The following is a 20,637-nucleotide window of genomic DNA, read 5'->3' on the forward strand; positions in this document are numbered from 1 at the left end:
CTGTTTAACTTTCTGGCACCAGTTCATTTAAAAAAAAAAAAAAGTTTTCCACCGGAGAACCCCTTTAATTATAGCAGAATTCACAGGTTGTGCTAGTAACATTTCCACCATCAATGTCACTAAGATGGCTCAAGCATTTTCTCACATGAGCGGTGCAATGGCAGTTTTTCGCCATCACAGAAATGATTAGATAAGAATATGAACTGTGAAAAGATTTGTGTAAGCAAACAGACCTGTTCTGACAATCCACATGTCTCCGATTACATGTTTGTAAAGTCTGCAAAGCTCCTGGAGGAAAAATACTTGAAAATTCTGCAAGAGGAACATCTACTTACTTACTATGTAATCCTACATCAAATATCAGCTGCCACTTACTGTCCTTGGTAGCAACTGGAATAGCTATTAGCCCCTTTATACAAAGTGACATGTGAAAAATGATGCTCTGGGTAGCTGCATGTCATATTACATGGTTGCCTTTTCAAATAAATGACTAACCATGTAATAAAGCAAGTGTAATGTTGTCTATCTTGAAAAAATATGCTAGTGAACCGGTGAGTAGATAATTTTTTTCTTTTCTATATTACTTACCATGTAAACAGTATCCCCATATTTCTGCTGGATGGAAAGAATCGGTTCTCCAAAAATCCAAGCTGCTGGAAATAACTGACCAACATCTCAATGCCAGCTTCATCTCGGCTAGGAGTTCGGCATGCCTATGAAAATAAATAAATATATAAGATATGGTGGAGTAACTATAGAGGGTGTAGAAGGTGGTGGCACTTCTATGAATTTTGCATGTCCGCTCAGGACCAAGGTACATCTATACAGGGCATATGAATGATTTTGTCCGTATGTTCCTCACACCTCAGATATACTATGGATATGATTTTACACTACTATCTGGCAATGACTTTACAGTAGGTCCAGAACTCTAACTCTAGCCATTGCTATTTTGCTATTTTCCATGTAGAATAATCACCAGATTTACATTTGTACATCATTCACCTCACTGAAGTGCAGGCTAAAGAAGAAGGTAGGCAGCCAAAAAGGTAGCTTGCACTGCATAATAGGGCAACGTTTGCAAAGGTTTGAAAGGTTTAAAAAAAATGTATTGCTTGGGTTAATTCAACATAAAGGTTTACCTTTGGTGAACCTTAGCTTGTATATTAGGGACTCTGAGAGGGAGGAAGGTCTCTTGTGATGTCCTCAGAATGATGTTCTGAAGCTGGTGAAAGTAGTCTAATACAATGAATCCTCTCCAAAAGACCACCTTTTTTAAGAAAACCACACCTTACCAGACTGGATTTTCTGTGGCAGATTTTAATAGGGTACTCCAGCCCAAGACATCTTATCCCCTATCCAAAGGATAGGGGATAAGATGTCTGATCGCGGGGGTCCCACCGCTGGGGACCTCCGCGATCTTGGGCCGTCACGCCCTCCTATAGCCTTGCATTGAGGGGGCGTGGTCATGATGTCACGAGGGGGGCATGGCCGTGACGTCATAAGCCTCAGACGCTGCACCCGATGCTCTAAATGAACGTCAGGTGCAGCAAGGTGATCGCGGGGGTCCCCAGCGGCAGGACCCCCACAATCAGGGAAAAGATGTCTAGGGGCAGAGTACCTCTTTAAGTTCCACATTTATTATGCATTATTTGAGAACACCACCCTTAGAAGACCACTTTTTTTGCATTTTTGAGTGGTCATCTCTGAAAAGGTTTCATTGTGCTATTAAATGAATCACTACTATTAACCACAGAAGCATGGAGACTGGATGAGTTTTAAAAAGGTTTTCCCATCTCATTACATTATTCCTTATGCCAAGGTTGAGGGATAGCAAGCAGACTGATGGTGTCTGACTGCTAAAATTATTGGTACAGACCATGCCTGCGTGGCCACCGCATTTGGCTGTCCCATGGACAAAAATGGAGCAGCAGTTGCGCAGGCCTGGTCTGCATCATTCATTCAGGGGACAATTAAAGAGTGGATATGTTAAATTCAACCTTTCTGATCCTTGTTTGGTCAGGCTACCCCCTTACATATTAAACTGTTGGCAGATTAAACTGTAAGCCATACACCTATCAACTGAATTCTCATATGGTCTAGCTAGCTAGTCCTCCTGACCCTTTGCACACTCTGCTTGGCCAAAAATGCATCTGTTTTCAGTAGAGAGAAGGAAATAAGCAACTGACAGATACATCTAGCAACAGCATATATTTCATGTGAGAACAAAGTATTGGGAATGTTAAAATTTAACATGTCTGATCCATCTTACCCTTGACATGTGGCGCTGGGGGAGCGTCGGGACATCCCCATTCACATTAGATAGTCTGCCAACATTTATCTTAGACTGTATTCACATGTACATTGTGGTTTTCATTTAGAATGGAACCCTGACGCAGTGCTGGAGCCTTCACACGATGGATGCCTACTGTGCCCAATAAGCCAAACTGAATTATAAATGGACCTATTAAGTTCCTCTGAGGTGTCTACAATGGAGGCTCTTGATGGATCATTTAACAAAGATGTGAACAGAGCCTAATTTGTATGGCCATTTTTAAAGTATATAGCCAGTTTAACCTCTTAAGGACTCAGGGCGTACCTGTACGCCCTGAGCCCGGTCCCGGTGTGAAAAACGCCGTGACCCCACATCACACCAGGTCGGTCTCGGCTGCTAACCATAGCCGGGACCCTGGGCTAACAGCGTGCGGCACCAATCATTGTGCCGCGCGCTGTTAACCCTTCAGACACGGCAGCTCAGTCGGGCTGATCGGGATGTTATGATCAGCTGGGACGCTGGCGGAGGTCTCCTTACCTGACTCTGCGGCGTCCGATCGGGGTTTGATTGCTCCAAGCCTGAGCTACAGGCTTGAGCAATTGAGCCCCTATCTCGCTGATCCGTGAAAAGCTATGGCATTGCAGGGATCAGCATAAAAGATCAGTGTGTGCAGTGCTATAGGTCCCTATGGGAGCTATAGCACTGCAAAAAAAAGTGAAAAAAAAGGTAATTTAACCCCTTCCCTAATAAAAGATTGAATCGACCCCCCTTTTCCCATTAAAAAAAAAAACTGTGTAAATAAAAATAAAAATTAACATATCGTGGTATCGTCACAAAAATTCCAAAGTCCAAAATAGCGTATTTTTGGTCACTTTTTATATCATAAAAAAATGAATAAAAAGCGATCAAAAAGTCCAATCAACACAAAAATTGCACAGATAAAAACTTCAGAACACGGCGCAAAAAATGAGCCCTCATATTGGCCCGTACGCAGAAAAATAAAAAAGTTACAGGGGTCAGAAAATGACAAATTTAAACGTATACATTTTCCTGCATGTCGTTATGATTTTTTTCAGAAGCGTGACAAAATCAAACCTATATAAGTAGGGTATCATTTTAACCATATGGACCTACAGAATAAAGGTAAGGTGTAATTTTGACCAAAAAATGCACTGCGTAGAAACGAAAGCCCCCAAAAGGTACAAAATGAAATTTTTTCTTCAATTTTGTCGCACAAATAATTTTTTTTCCGTTTCGCCGTGGATTTTTTTTAAAATGACTAATGTCACGGCAAAGTAGAATTGGTGGCGCAAAAAATAAGCCAGCATATGGATTTTTAGGTGCAAAATTGAAAGCGTTATGATTGTTAGAAGGTGATGAGGAAAAAATGAAAATGCAAAAACGGAAAAACCCTGCGTCCTTAAGGGGTTAAGGCTGAAGACTACGCTCAATACAGCAAATTGAAAACAACAAAAATTACAATAACTCAGTAGCATAGTGAAGAAAGGATGTACTATGCATTCAGAATAAAGCCTTTACCTGTCTGAGGTCCATCAGGTCAGCCAACTCATTCTCATAATCAGCTCCATCTTCACTGTAATGTTCCAGTATAAAGTCCTTATAAAAAAAAAAAAAAAAATAAGTATTTGAAACATGAAAGAAGCACTTTTTTAGTGCAAAGGGTTAATCCCTAATGCATTTTGGCCTAATTACCATCGTGAGCAAAAGGATTGAGTGTTTTATAAATGATTGACTAAAGTGGCATTTTTATTACTGTGCAATGTTTCCCCAATTTGTCACCTCTTTACAGCATTTCAGGAGGTTAAAATCTAGGTCAGATTGTTAAATTATACTCCAGTGACTAATGCAACTTTACTTTTATTGGTCTATTGGTCAGTAACTGGATCTCTGCCAGTCTGAACTAACTATATTCTTATACAATATATAGAAAAGTGGAGCGGATGATCCGATCACAAAAAAGTGGAACATCTGAAGGAGCGCAGACCTCTAAGGGTTAGGTTAAAATGAATGGTTTATTATAAAAGATGCAACGCAACATAAAAACAGCGTTTCCAGCCCGTACCGGGCTCTTCCTCAGGCAGTAATGGGAACAGATAGTTACACGTATACATTTAAAACAAACTTGTGTTTTACTTCCGGGTTCGGTATCAAAAAACCCCGAACCGGAACCGCATCATAAGATCCAAAGTAAGAGATGACACTGATGAATATTAATAAAATACAATAAAATTAGAGGGAAAACATTGCTACACATGTGGCTATGCTGGGAGAGATGTGTATGGATGAAATTTCAAACATTACCGGTGTCATTTAAGAGACCGGTGGCGCAGGCGCAAATGGTGTTGGTCTTCTGAGCGGCTGACGGTCGGATGTGAGAGATCGTAATTGACGCATGCGCAGCAGTGTAAGTGAAGAACCTGAAGGCTGGACTCGTATGGTACTTCTATGTCGGTAAGGACAGTTGGCAGGTTTCATCCAATTACTTCTTTTACCTCATTTAACCCATGGGGGGACAATGTACGGAGTGTGAACATCCAAAATATTTCCAGTTTCTTCAGCTGTTCAAAGCGATTGTTAGCCGTTTTGGGTACAGAGTCAATAGGTTTAATAGTGATGGCGGGATCTAGTCCTGGGTGTGAAATAGTGGTATGTTTAGATAATCCGTGTAAGAGAAATTGTCTTTTCATGTTTAGCCTGTGCTGATTTAGTCTCAGATGAAGGGGTCTAGTGGTCCGACCTATATATTGGAGTGAGCAACGGGTACATTCTATCAGATAGATGACGCAATCTGTGGTGCAGTTGTGATGATGTTTGATCGGGAATGTGTCACCTGTAGTGGTAGATTTGAAGGTAGTATGACCATGGCATATTTGGGTGCAGCAAACAAGTGTGTCCGAAAGCAAACAAAGGACAATACCATAAAAAACAAATAATAACTTGCGTCAATTACGATCTCTCACATCCGACCGTCAGCCGCTCAGAAGACCAACACCATTTGCGCCTGCGCCACCGGTCTCTTAAATGACACCGGTAATGTTTGAAATTTCATCCATACACATCTCTCCCAGCATAGCCACATGTGTAGCAATGTTTTCCCTCTAATTTTATTGTATTTTATTAATATTCATCAGTGTCATCTCTTACTTTGGATCTTATGATGCGATTCCGGTTCGGGGGTTTTTGATACCGGACCCGGAAGTAAAACACAAGTTTGTTTTAAATGTATACATGTAACTATCTGTTCCCATTACTGCCTGAGGAAGAGCCCGGGGGGCTGGAAACGCTGTTTTTATGTTGCGTTGCATCTTTTATAATAAACCATTCATTTTAACCTAACCCTTAGAGGTCTGCGCTCCTTCAGATGTTCCACTTTTTTGTGATCGGATCATCCGCTCCACTTTTCTATTGATGTGCTGGACCCTGCTACCCAGAGCCCAGAGGAACCTGGATGCTGCGACCCCTCTCTAATTTCTAAGTGACTGCAGGTGTTATGCTCTGAGCATAACACCGTAAGGTAAGGGACCACCCTGCTGGCCCATTTATCTAACCATTTACACACAAAGTTATCTTGTTTACCTGCACGAGGTGCGCACCGTTCTCTTTCTTGTATCTTATACAATATATGTAATACCTAAATGAGAGAACCTTCTGTGCAGTGCTCTGGCTAAGGTTGAATTACAGAATGCAATATAAATGATGACCAAGCATGTTGCCCATAGGGAAAACCCATAATACATGTAAAGAAGGAACAAATGTAACTGTAGGCAGACAAGTTGTTCCAGGAGAGGAGGTGCACTGTTTAATAACAGGATTTGTCTTGATCTAGGTTAACCCAGACTCTGGAATGTTGTCCTGTAGTCTTCGTCTAGCCTGTGTTCAGTGCGCAGGAAGGGGGAGTGTCTGTCCTCAGCATGACGCGGCGGCCAACACCCCCCCCCCCCATTTATCGAATAGAGATACATGGATGGGGTGTGTCAGCTGCTGTGTCATGCTGGGACGAAGCGCTCCCTTCATGCGGACGGCAGTAACATCAGTAACATTTCATTTTAATAGTTGGGATATTTATGCACGCAGCGATACCAAATATGTATATAAATTATTATTTTTTACACTTTTTGGGGGTGAAATAGGGAAAATTGGACAATTTACGTTTTTATTTTGGGGAGGGGGTTTTTCCAATTTTTTTAAACTTTTTAAACTTTTATTTTAACACTTTAATAGTCCCTATAGGGGACTATTTACAGCAATCATTCAATTGCTAATACTGTTCAGTGCTATGCATAGGACATAGCACTGATCAGGGTTATCGGTCATCTTCTGCTCTGGTCTGCTCGACTCGTGGAAGGCAGCGGAGGCAGGTGAGGGGACCTCCAGCTGCCATGCTGGATGATCGGTTCGCCGCGGTAGCGCTGTGGGCGATCCGATCATCCATTTTAGTGTCCGCAATGCTGCAGATGCCGTGATCTGCATTGATTACGGCATCTGAGGGGTTAATGGCGGACATCCGCGCGATTGCGGATGTCCGCCATTACGGGCGGGTCCCTGGCTGCTATCAGCAGCCGGGACCTGCCGCACATGACGCGAGCATCGCTCCGATGCGTCGTTAAGGGGTTAAAACCACAGGCTCTGTGTCTCATTGCAATTGAACTTCAGTCTATAATGCCAACGTCACACAAAATATGCTCCTTTGCATCTCACTCCTGTCAATAGGATCCATAAATTCTATTGTGGTGAGACCCCCCTATATCACACCTTCTACAGCTCTTCTGATACAGAAGCTATAGGGTAGCACTGTCTCCTGAATGCAGGTTTATATTGCACCCTGCTAATATAAAATTCCACCACACAACTTTAGCAGGGAGGGGAGAGGGGCTATTATGTAGTGACGGGGGTCTACTGCTGATACTTTTGTATCTCGTTCTGGCACAACACCGATGCACCACAGGTGCCGCTGCAGTGGCTACACTACCACCTCTTAATGCTTTGACCCTTATCCAATGGCTAATATATTATTAAATGATTGCAGCATGTAGTTGCACATATTAACCCATTGTTCTTAGCCAAACCCAAAACAAACATAGTTTAATATTAAAGTATAAAATGTATGTAGAAAAGACATTAAAATGAATCTGTCACCTGCACTTACCTGCTGGTATAATATAGTGCAGGTGATGCTGATTCCAACACTGTTTATATTTTTTTCCACATGGCCCCATTCACAAATTATGCCCAAAATTCAAATATGAAAATGTAGTGTTTTTGTGCGCTGGGGATGTTCCCAGCCCCTTGTTGCACTCTTTTGCCCACCCAGCTAGGCCCTGTGCAATGTTATCTCTATAAATATTCATGGACCTGAGCTCTCTTCTATACAGGGAATATGTGACCTCCACAAAATTGTTATTTTTTTAATTTATTTTTAACTCTACATGAGCCCTGCCCACTGCCATGACATAAACATCACAGGTCCTTCAGCCACAGTCTCTTCTCTCCTTCACTGCTGAGCTCCACCCCCACATTAACTACATCTAGCAGATACAGCGCAGGTCCTGGTTGTCATTTACTGAGAAGGAGAGATCTCCACAAACAACACAATAGCAGTGTCTACCCGATCAGCGTCACCTCCACAATTGCCTGTACTATGAGGTTAGTGCGGGTCATGCTTGCGATCAACACCCAACAAACAGGCCCAGCACCCAGTGGTATACTGCATTACCATTCTTGACATCTCTGTGTTTTGGCAAAAGCTTGTATTGTCCATTAAATACTAATTGGGGCCACTGCCCTCAATGCAAGTCTATGGGAGGGGGTGTGACCATGACGGCACTGCACCCGATGCTCTAAACAAATGCCGGGTGCAGCAGGGAGATCGCGGGGGTCCTTTGGATAGGGGATAAGATGTCTAGGGGTGGAGTACCTCTTTAAAGTTAAAGCCCGGTAGTCAATTTATTCATAGATATTCAGAAGAAATACTAGATAAACAGAACGTTGCAGTTCTAATATAGGAGGCTGTAGAATTGTGTCATGTGTTTATGAAAACAACTTTATGTAACCCTTTATGTAATATTAGCTTGGATAACACACAAAAGTAAAGAAATAGGAAGCTGCACATAAAAAGGCTATGGAACCCCTGCCTAATGGGAGAGAGGATTACACATATGTATCAGCAAAACAAAAATAGTCTAAGATGTTGTGTCACAAATAATGTTCTCTTATGTTACTGGACTTTATTTTTAGCTTTAGGTGGCATTGCACTTTAATTAAGAAAATTACTAATCGTTATTTACAAAAGCTAATACATGGAGATGAGGAATCCTGGGTGTATTATGCATTAGTCACTGACAGATCTTTTCCTGACTGCTAGTTTTAGAGGAAAATGAGGGGTGTTGCCTGCCAGAGTTCTGCTCCATATTGGTAGCAGAAAGTTTCCTCAGATGCTCCACTCTGGAGGGAGGGTCGGCTGATTCAGGGCATGATAACACATGACGTAGTGAGCTCTCAGGTCTCCTTTCAGTTAATTCAATGAATGAGTCTACATTTACCGTACTAAAAATAGACGACACTTGGCATCCTAAGAATAGAAACTTTCGATGCTAAGTTGTTACAAGAATAGATGAAACCTCTGGAGAGTATTAGTAGAATGATTTTTGAATTGGGTTGAGTTCTATACACTATTGTTAGGCTGGGTTCACACTACGTTTTTCAACTACGGTTCCCGCATACGTTTTCTATCAAAAACCGTATGGTAAAAAAACGGATGGAACAGTATGGGAAAAAGTAAACAGTATGCGTTTTTAACCCCTTAAGGACGCAGCCCTTTTTCACCTTAAGGACTGAGCCCTTTTTCGCAATTATGACCACCGTCACTTTACGAATTAATAACACGAAAACGCTTTTACCGAATATTCTGATTCTGAGATTGTTTTTTCGTGACATATTCTACTTTATTTTGGTGGTAAATTTTCGGCGTTAATTGCATCCTTTTTTGGTGAAAAATCCCAAAATTTCATGAAAATTTTGCATTTTTCTAATTTTGAAGCTCTCTAATTGTAAGGAAAATGGATATTCCAAATAAATTTTATTTTTCTTCACAAACACAATATGTCCACTTTATGTTGGCATCATAAAATGGACATATTTTTGCTTTTTGAAAAAATTAGAGGGCTTAAAAGTAGAGCAGCAATTTTCAAAAATGTCATGAAAATTGCTAAATCTGAAGGGACAGATGTTACAGAACTACAACTCCCAGCATGCCTGGGCAGTTGAGGCATGCTGAGAGTTGTAGTTTGGCAATATCTGGAGGGCTACTGTTTGGGCACCACTGTAACAGTGGTCTCCAAACTGTGACCCTCCAGATGTTGAAAAACTACAACTCGCAGCATGCCCAGACAGCCTTTGGCTGTCTGGGCATACTGGGAATTGCAGTTTGGCCCCCCTAGTGGTTGCCACAGTAAAGATCGATTTACTTTCACTTTCAATTCCCCCCTCCACTGTCGATTCCCTACCTGATCAGGATTCAGCAGGCTCCAGCGAAGATCCCAGGTCCCCAGGCATCTTCTCCTGCAGGTACGGCCTCCATCTTCTTCCCAGAGCCCCTCGACATCCAGGGGCGGGCAGAACGGGGGTTGCCATGGCAACCCCCTGTCCTGCGCTGCCATTGGTCAGAACTCCGTTCTGAGTAATGGCAGGGGATAGGAGTAGATCGCAGCTTTGCGACCTCACTCCAATCCTTTAGGCTGATCGGGGCTGTTGCTGACAACTCCGATCAGCCCTATTTTCTGGGTGATCGGGTCACCAGAGACCCGATCAGCCCGGAATTGGAGGAAATCGCATGTATGAATTGACATGCGATTTTCTCCGATCGCCGACATGGGGGGGTCTCAGGACCCCTCTGGGCGATGTGCCAGGGTGCCTGCTGAATGATTTCAGCAGGCATCCGGCTTCGGTCCCCAACCGGCTAGCGGTGGGCACCGGATTTCCCACGGGCGTATGGATACGCCCTCGGTCCTTAAGGACTCGGAATGCAGGGCGTATCCATACGCCCTGTGTCCTGAAGAGGTTAAACAGTATACTGTTTTTAAAAGTGCATACTGTTCCGTCCGTTTTTATTTTAAAAAAAACATAAGTTTTTGAAAATTCTGTCCATTTTTAATGGGAGGGGTCTTGGGTGGGGACTTTAGAATGCAAATGCACATGTGCAAAGAAAAAACGCATACGGTTTTGCCGCATGGAACCGTATACATATGCGTTTCCCATTGACATCCATGTTAAAAAAAGGTATGCGGTTGCAGTACGGTTTTAAAACTGGAGTCAAAACCGTGGTTGAACACAGTTTGGAGTACTGTTAAAAACCGTATTGCAAGCGAACCGTACGCAACCGTAAGCATCAGGGTGCATACGGTTGGCAATGCTTTGCCTATGTATACGGTTTTCAATACTGTTCCATACGTTTTCACTAATGAAAACGTATGCGGGAACCGTAGTTGAAAAACGTAGTGTGAACCAGCCTTACATACTAATTTTTCTGGTATCTTCAGATGTACAGAATGAAACTCAGACAAATGTTGAAAAGCCTCCAATATGTCAATTGTGGGAGCCGCAAATAAACTCACATTTATATGTATGTATGTGTATATGTATATACATATATCTAGTAGTTTCCCACAGTAACCAACCTAAAAATTACCCAAAATTAGCCCTAGACCACGTGGATTTTCCACTATGCTTTTCGAAACATTTTCTATGGACAGATAAGACAAAAGAGAACGTTTTTTTTTTTTTCACAAATGCACCAATGCTAACCTTGGAGGTAAAAGAACACACTGCACACCAACACCACAATCTCACTCCAGCTATCAAGCAAGATGGAGTATCATGATAACGTGTTGATCTGCTGCCTCTGGGCCTGAACACTGCTGATTGTTAATGGGGTATTCTGGCTTTATTTATCTTATCCCCTATCCAAAGGATAGAGGATAAGATGTATGATCGCAGGGATCCCGCTCTAGGGACGAGACCGCTCTAGGGACGAGAAAGGGACATGACGTCACGACCATGCCCCCTAGTGACATCACGCCACACCCCTGTCTATTGGAGGGGGCGTGACAGCCACATGGCTGTAACGTCATGTCCCCGTCTCAGAGGCAGCGCCCGGCACAGAATATCAGGGGCTGCACCGAGATCGCAGGGGTCCCCAGCGGCAGGACTGCTGCAATCATACATCTTATCCCCTATCCTTTGGATAGGGGATAAGATGTGATAAGGTGTATAAAGCCGGAATATCGCTTTAGGGTATCAGTGAATTCAAAGGTAGATCAAACTTTGTACAGAATAATGTAAAGGCAGCAGTTTGTGAACTCATGGCACACAAGTAAATTAGCCAAAGAATGATAAAAAAAAGAAAAAGATTTGTGTTTTGGAATAGCTCCATAATCCTGACCTTAACCCTACCAAAATACTATGACATGACCTGAAGAGATCTCTGTGTGCAAAGCATCTCAGAAATATTGATGAACTGAAAACCATTTGAGAAATGGTTCTTATTCGATCCTGACTGTTTTGCTAAATCATATCTGCATCTACAGAAAATATTTAGAGGAGGTGACTGCTGCTAAATGGGAATTTATTAAATTCAAGGGTTCTCTGACTTTTTCTCCCTGCACCTTGGATGTTTACTTAAAGGGGTACTCGGGTGGAAAACAATTTCTTTAAATCAACTGGTGACAGAAAGTTAAACATATTTCTAAATTACTTCTATTTAAAAATATTAATCCTTCCAGTGCTTTTCAGATGCTGTATGCTCCAGGAAGTTCTTTTCTTTTTGAATTTCTTTTCTGTCTGACCACAGTGCTCTCTGCTGACACACTGTCCATTTTAGGAACTGTCCAGAGCAGGAGCAAATCCCCATAGCAAACCTCTGCTGCTCTGGACAGTTCCTGACATGTACAGAGGTGTCAGCAGAGAGCACTGTGGTCAGACAGAAAAGAAAGTCAAAAAGAAAAGAACTTCCTCTGGAGCATACAGCAACTGATAAGTACTGGAATGATTAAGATTTTTAAATAGAAGTAATTTCAAATCTATTTAACTTTCTGGCACCAGTTGATTTAAAAATATATATATTTCCCCCTGAATTACCCCTTTAAAGGCATTGTCCAGAGAAATAGTTTTATGTTTAAAATTGATCAGGGTGGAAGACAAAAATAAAGCCACATGTACTTGTCTTCTGCCAATCTCCCACTGGTTCTATTACCTGGGTGCAGGTCCCTCCTACTCTGTGTTCTCCATCTTGACACAAGGAAATTGCCCCTCTGACCTGCCTCATCTAGTGAATGTCTGAGTGGGAATGTATTTTTATCTCCCACCACAAGCACTTAAACATAAAAATCTTTCTCTGGACAACTACTTAAATGTGATTAAAAAAAACTTTGTGAGACACTATGAGTTATTATGTTAGTTAGATTATGTTTCTCTATATTTGTGACCACATTGTATTAGTATGCAATGGAAAAATTCTGGTATTTCCATAGGATTCACTTACTTCTTTTTGCAACTCAGGGTAAACAGCATCATTTCAAAATGCCCACATATCAAAGACCCCATACATTTAATAGAGAACCTCTAACACAAAGAAAATGAGTCCTAGCAACAGAAAATATTTCCAGTTACCTTGAATGCAGTTGTGAAATCAACATCCTTTGTCTCTTTAAGGCCAAGAGGGATGAGAGGAATGCTGGCGTTCTGCCTGCAATATATAATGTATTAAAAGTCAATAAATGAAGGTACATCCTGTAACGAGGCATTCATGAAAGCATTGTTAATTCCTAAGTGCAAAGGACTATGGATGGTGGAAAAGGATTGGATAATTGTACAGTCTCATAGAGACCAATCATAATGTAAGTCAATTTGTATCTTCTTGTGTTAAAGGGGTACTCCGGTAGTAATTATTATTTTTTTTTTATCAACTGGTACCCGGAAAGTTACCGTAAACAGATTTGTAAATTACTTCTATTAAAAATTATTAATCCTTCCAGTATTTATTAGCAGCTGTATACTACAAAGGAAATTCTTTTCTTTTCAGATTTATTTTCTGTCACAACCACAGTGCTCTCTGCTGACACCTCTGTCCCTTTTAGGATCTATCCAGAGCAGCATATGTATATGTGTCAGCAGAGAGCACTGTGTTTGTGACAGAAAAAAAATCCAAAAAGAAAAGAATTTCCTCTGTAGTATACAGCTGCTAATAAGTACTGGAGGGATTAACATTTTTAATAGAAGTAATTTACAAATCTGTTTAACTTTATGGCATCAGTTGATTTAAAAAAATAAAAAAAGCTTTCCACCGGAGTACCCCTTTAAAAGTGTACTATACAGAGGCTCATTTTGTATAAAGCCAACAAAATTGAGGGATGCTGAATTGCTATACTGTGACAACAATCTCCCTGACCGTTTACATATTGTTTTTTTTGTTTGTTTTTTTGCTGTAATTATATCAGCGGTAAATATAAGAGCATGGCACATGTTTTGAGCCATTTTACATCTGACGAATGCCAATTTGTTGAGTATTTTTGGCACTTATTTGTGCGTATATGCTTCAAAATGCTTGAAAATTGCAATCAATGACCCGATTAGCAGAGAACGTCTGTAAAACCCCTGGGTCAAAGACATTCAAAAAATGCTCTGTAAAACAAAACCATCCATAAAAACACTCCAAAAAAGCAACAAAAAAACGTAAAATTTTAGGCTAATTTTGCTTGAGCTGTAAAATACACTTTGTGAACAAATATAATTTTGCAGTGTTAAAAAATACAAACAGAGATGTAGATCTCAGCACAACGACAGCTGTTACTTGTCCTCATATCGCTGATTCTGCGGCTTCCTTATCTCATGAAAATGGTCAGCAGGAGGGAGGCAGGGAGTGTTCACTAATAATAAGTGACTACAAATGATTGAAACCGGCTCATGTGCTCTCAGTAACGTATTACCTCACTTTACACACCCAGTAATGAGGGCATATCTCGACATTCTATAGGTATTACTAATACACAACTAGAAACATAGAACATTTCATATAAATAAAAGTCATAGTATAACAAGTACATTTCTATGATGCCAGCTTTTTACATCCTCTCTGTAGAGTTGTGCAGTTTTTATACAAATGGGCAAACTCTATCTGATATGTCTGTGCAAAGGTAACTCCCCATTGAATAAAAAAAAAATAGCAAAACAGAACTTCAACTGTGCGGACCATTAGCAGCTTTGGGCTAGGCATATATTCCAACTTTTAGCAGAGCTACATGATTGATTTTAGCTATTAAGCTATGACAGCTGTACTCCTCAAGATTGCATAGAGCTCAATGTATTTCTTTGGACTGCAGCTGTAGCTTCATAGTTCAAATCAATCTTACAGCGTAACACAATGTTGCACTATAGCCCTAGCTTTAAAGGGGTACTCCGCTGCTAGACATCTTATCCCTTATCCAAAGGATAGGGGATAAGATGTGTGATCGCAGGGGGCCCCAGCAGATCTCCCGCTGCCCTCAGCGTTCTAAACATACAAAGGGTTCTGGCGACAGTGGTCATGATGTCATGGCCACGCCCCTCATGTCGTAACAACACGCCCCCTCTATTGTGACAGCCGACAAGCCCCCTCCCATAGACATGAATGGAGGGCGAGTGACGTTATGAGGGGCGTGGCCATGATGTCACAATCACGGAGCCTGCTCCAAGCGTTCGTAACAAGATGTTCAGAACGCTGGGGCACGAGAGTATCCCTTTAATGTGTTTTTGGCTGAATTCACACTGTGTGTTACAGGGCTACCGATGCTACACCTGCCATGTTAGATCCAGTTCTAGTTAAAACTATTAATTGTAGCTATTGAGCTACAGCTTTATGCAATCTTGGGGACTGCAACTGTCACTAAATAGTTAAAATCAATTGTGTAGCACTAAACAAAGTCACAGTGTAGCCCTTTTAATTCATATGAATAAGGGACATGTCATCTATTAATGTGCATTCCAGAGAAGGTATCAGGATGGCAGGGAACAAACTGCAAAAAATGAGGCAAAAAAAGTGTAAAATATTCAGCAGAAATCCAAAGGTATGCCTCAGATATCTGTTACATATTCCGTTCACACTGAAAAATACAACATTGGAACTTAGCATAAAAGGGACGTAATGAATGCAGCACATTTTGTTGCAGATATATATATATTTTTCATAGAAAACTATATATAGAAAGTCAATTGCAGTCAACTTTATTATTTACTATTGTGACAACTTTCTGCCACAATGCTCTTGTTACTCTTTTGCGGCTGCAAAGTCACAAGTGCAGCCCCAGCCAAATACTTAGCAAATGTAAATGCTCAATAGCTATCATAACTCTTATCTGCCAAGAAATTCTCAATCTCTCCTAAGAGACACTCAAAATAGCCTGGTTCAATCTGCCAACTTAAGCACTATTATCAGGAATGCTAGACATGCCTTTCTGGTAAACAAGGGCAGGGCTGGACAGAAACAATGGCTGAAGCTTTGCTGTTAACTCCCACTTTAGAGGTCAACCTGCTCTTTATAAAAATGTACACTAAGGCCCATGTACGAGTGTTGGAGTTTTAGCCATGCACTTAAAGATGGGTCTTACTCTGTGTGCTGGTACACTTCCACCGATATGTTCAGATGTTCCAGCTCCTCCTTGAGAACTTGCAGGTTGGAGTTGACATAACTGAGCTCCAACAGAACCTGCTCTCGGACTTTGCTGTTGTTGGTCGCCCTGAAGGGAAAGGAGATAATAAGACATTGTTAGGTGAAAGACATCTCCTGCATGACATTCTTCAGTTGACAAGTATATTAAAGATGCTCAGAATTGTTTACATTCTCCTTTCTATTTCCTTGAAAAGATTATACCTTAAAAAAGTCAAAGTTTATGTTAAAGAGTATGCAATATGTGTTCTTATTTTATTGATGTGCAAGTCAGGAATTTGCTACTCAAATGCAACAGTTGTATCACGTATTACCTCCTATCAATAAATAGCACCAAACATAGAAATGAGGATAAAATTACAAACTTTATTGTACAGATATAATAATAAAAGACATGAAAAAATGAGGACCAGCAATAGCCCGAAAATGCGCTGAATTACTATGTGCATCATCAGCTTTGTGGGGTCTTGTGAGCACGCGCCTGTTCAGTGCATGGTGACGTTGGTGCACACACGTCACCTCTCCACTATGTGCGTGCGCCCGAGATTCCATGATGGCGCCGGCGGCCGCGAGGTGCAGTGGCACAGAGCGCAGCTGCATCAGCACAGGTAATTTGATTTTAGGTTTCTGATTGGTCCACTGTAGTATAAATACTTTGCCTAGCTAATCCCTAGACACTCGCTGAGAAAGCGGGTAGCGAAACGGCGTAGGGGCTGTGTGTGATCCGATACAGTGAGTATAACGTGGTGATTCTGGATGTGCTGTGGTGGCTTCCTCCCTTTTTTCCCCTTATTCGGGACTGTTGTGCTTTTTCCAGAGAACTATCGTTGGAATATGTGGGCCTGTGTTCTTACCATTTTTTCTGGTCTTATATCCTCCATTCTCTAGCGATCCTAGCCCCCACAGCATATTACAGATCACTCTGTACAACCACATTGTCTCTCTTCTCTTGTACCTTATTGATTGTGTTTGCCTTTTTCATATATGCATCTTGTGGCATTATGTATCCTGTTGTTCATGCACAACTGGTATTGGCATTTCCCCCAAGAGAATATCTTCTATCTGATCACTGCACATTTTTTCTGGCTATTGCTGATCCTCATTTTTTCATGTCTTTTATTATTATGTCTGTACAATAAAGTTTGTAATTTTATCCTCATTTCTATGTTTGGTGCTATTTATTGATAGGAGGTATTGCCAATGTGGTATTCACCAAACGCATATTACTTTTCCAATTGAAAAGATACTTTGGTCGAACGTTTTGGTTAGTTGTATCACGCCGTCAAACAGACTAGAGACATAACCTAAAGGACTCAAAGCTAAATCTGTAACAGGACTGCCATGTGCCATTTAGAATGCTGGCATCTTCTTATATGGTAGAGGGACATTCAAGCCGCTTCAGGTATCAGGGCCTGGGATCTACTGCTACCCTCTGCCTCTTCTATAGCTACACCCCTGAATCAGACATTTAAAGAGGAATTCCCACCTCAAACATTTATGGCATATGGCATAAATGTCTAATACATGTGGCCAGAATTCCAAAACCAGACAAAGGTGCTGTTTTACACAAATGATGTACCTTACATAATGGTTAATGGAAAAAGTATAACTCCAAAAGCTACACTGTTTACGTAAGCTGCAAAGCAATTTGTTCTTAGTTGATAAAACTATCACCCATATGTATCAATTCAAAATTCAATGACCAAATATCAGCGTCCGTTTTCCTGCTGTAATGTCTCTGTTCAGCTTTGCTCTGAAATTCCCCATCAGTGCGGGGTCTTTTACTGCTCCTCCTTCACCTCCTGTCAGAGGTTAAAGCAATAATTTGTATTGTCATGGAGCAATATTTTGAGTATTTTACAAAGCAGTTGGAAATAATTGGATTACCCAGCTAGCTACCAACATGAAAAGCATTGTGGTGCTGCTATAAGTGGGAAGCACAATGATCAGGATTGTGAAGAAGACGGTGCCTCTTTTATTGCCCATGTAAGAGGGTTGTAAAGATATTGTTTGGCTTGTTCTACACAGTGATACAAGGGCATTCAGCTGCAGCAGTTCAGCCAATACATTTCAGTCTAATCATTCCTTTGTTGAATAGGCAACGTCAGATTTAAACACTTTTTATATTTTGTAAATTTTGGCAAAACTTTAACAACCTTTCATATATACTTTATAGGAAAATGATATCTACTTTTTATTGAAATCATGGCTTATAAAAAAAAACACTAGGGGTCCCCATACCATCCATAACATAATCCTGTATGGCTGCCGCATCATCTTTGTCCAAGCTCAAGCACAGGCTGGGACAAAGTACAGTTAGTCCATGAGTCCATGACTCATGGACAAGCCTGATGCTGCTGTGGAACAGGTTAGTGTCCCAGTAGGTATGAGGACTCCTAGTGGTGGGATTTTTTAGGGGCAGTTTTCTTTATTAAATATTCAAAACATTTTAAACAACCATATTGCAAAAGGTTTTTCATTTTCATAAGTAGCAACACATAAAAAGTTTTGGGATCTGACAGTGCCCATTTAACATTTAGAATTGTATGTACCAAATAAGATATACTTTGCGTTTGGCACATATATCAGATGGACAGAATGAGTGTTTTACTGACTTTTTGATTGTTTTTTTTGATGATTAAAATAATGAGCATGGTCATTATTTGCAGCTGTATAACATACGGAAAAACTAAATCTGACCATAAAACAGAAAAAAAAAATGTAGTAAAAAAATGTAAAATAACTTGCAGCAATTTGAACAATTTTGCTTGTCCAGAAAAATGTCTGTATTTTTATGGCTACAAATATGATTAAAAATACACAGTGTGAACATAGCATAAGGGTGAAAACACAAGATGCGGATGTCCATTTGCAGTAAATACTTCTGAAAAGCTCCTTTAGACCTACGTCCTAGTTTTTGCTATTTAGCTCTTAAGGTGTAATTGCTAAAACTGGCAAGTATTAAAAACGCAAGTTAGCAGAAGCATTTCAGAAGTATTTACTACACATGGCTAACCACAATGCAGCCGCATCAGGTGTTTTCATACTTGAACATACAAGTAAATCGCCTTTTATTTTGGTCTCTACCCATTCTCTATTTTTTAGTTCCTGACCAACATTCCACAGGGTAATCACAATCCGACATGAAAACTCCAATAAGGCTATAAGACAAGTAGCACATTACTGAGATACTCAGGAACAGCATGTACATTTGTACTCAGGTGAGAACAAAAGTCTTATCCTGTGCGATTTATATACTATGGGAGGAAATCTATGTATATTTACACACTGGGTACAGAATTATCCAGAAAGCAAGGTGAGAATTTAAATGTGTGTGTGTATAAGGGGAGGGTGCACCACTTTACTTTTTGTCTCAGCCAGTACAAATGCTAGTAGCACCTCCAAATTTTAGTATACACCTTCAGTATACAAAATCTGTGTGAGACTTATCTTTAGAACAGTCCTTTCCCTCTAACAATGAGCTGAAATAAGGGATGACTAAACTTTCTGTGGTTTCTTTGAGTTTTTAGCAGCAAAATAGGCCTTTCAATGAACTGGGGGATGGGGGACAATTGCTCTCCTGGCTGCTTGAGCCCTAGACCACCAAGGCATATCATATGTACCTTACAATGACTAGTGTAGTGAAGACACATTTTCAATGGCCATTATACTGGCAGAGAGATTGTAAACTATTTTTTAGTGCATTGCAGTGCTCCTGAGGTCAAGCTGGAAGCCCTGGCCTATAGGCTACCTAACTACTAGCCTACTATTACAATACTACTATTGCAACACTACTAGTACCAGCATTTAATGCCACAGGTTTGGTCCCTGGGCTTTACCAGGCAGACTACAGAACTATCTGATATCTAAAGATGTCGTAGGAAAGAGGGAAAAAGAAGACAGGGGGCGCTCCCTTCGTTTACGTATACCGACTTAGTGTGACCCTCCACCACACCTAAGTGATATACTCACCAGATCGGATGGCAAGCCTTAGTCCCAGGTTTCCCGGGATCAATACTTGCAGTGGACCAGTGTGAGTATGGTTATGGTGGGTAATGGCTGCCGCACTCTGACTGGGACTGGAGGGCCAGTTTGAGCAACACGTGAAAAATAGAGAAAAACGGTCTATAGAGGCGCTGCGCAAAACGGTTACAGATGGGAAGACTCGAGCCAGCACAGGACAATAAATATTTAATTTGACAAAATGGACGACTCGTTTCGGCACACAGAGAGTGCCTTCCTCAGGTCCAAACATACAGTGCAAGTTCTGGGGTGGATCAGTTGCAAGATTGCACTTGTGTGATTCCTGTGATGAGCGGTGCTGGAGTGGGTCCGCTCATCACAGGAACCCCACTGTCCCCAGTAAACTGTCCTGGGAGTAAACACTGCTTTGGGTCCAAAAATATATACCTATACATGTGTTTTGTTGTATGGGTTAATAGAGCTCCCTGGCATGCTGCCCCCTGTGCAGAGTCACAGTAGAGCCTCCAGTGGGAGAGGTTGGTAACCTGTGCATGAACCGTTGCTACAATCGATGTGCTGTCTCGCTGTGTTCATTAGTACGCTGCTTCTGTTGGGAATCTGCTCTGGGAAATCTAAAATCACCGGAGCCGACAGAACAAAGGCTTCTTTTTGTAGCTGAGTACAG

The 20,637-nt window shown here is 41.2% G+C and overlaps 2 protein-coding genes across 5 annotated transcripts in view; one reads left to right on the top strand and one right to left on the bottom strand.

Moving 5' to 3' along the window:
- RHPN2 (rhophilin Rho GTPase binding protein 2) overlaps nt 1-20,637 on the bottom strand; it is a 147,006-nt gene that overhangs the window by 44,300 nt on the left and 82,069 nt on the right. For all 4 annotated transcript variants that reach the window (XM_056525760.1, XM_056525759.1, XM_056525761.1 and 1 more), the window contains exons 4-7: nt 15,931-16,059; nt 12,959-13,034; nt 3,815-3,892; nt 589-713 (exon numbers count right to left, since the gene is read on the bottom strand). In XM_056525760.1, coding sequence (XP_056381735.1) covers nt 589-713; nt 3,815-3,892; nt 12,959-13,034; nt 15,931-16,059 — 408 coding nt within the window. The remainder of the gene's footprint in view (nt 1-588; nt 714-3,814; nt 3,893-12,958; nt 13,035-15,930; nt 16,060-20,637) is intronic.
- GPATCH1 (G-patch domain containing 1) overlaps nt 1-20,637 on the top strand; it is a 193,707-nt gene that overhangs the window by 6,431 nt on the left and 166,639 nt on the right. The window lies entirely within an intron of this gene.

The sequence above is a fragment of the Hyla sarda genome, chromosome 6, assembly GCF_029499605.1.
Source record: "Hyla sarda isolate aHylSar1 chromosome 6, aHylSar1.hap1, whole genome shotgun sequence".
NCBI classification, from domain to species: Eukaryota; Metazoa; Chordata; class Amphibia; order Anura; family Hylidae; genus Hyla; species Hyla sarda.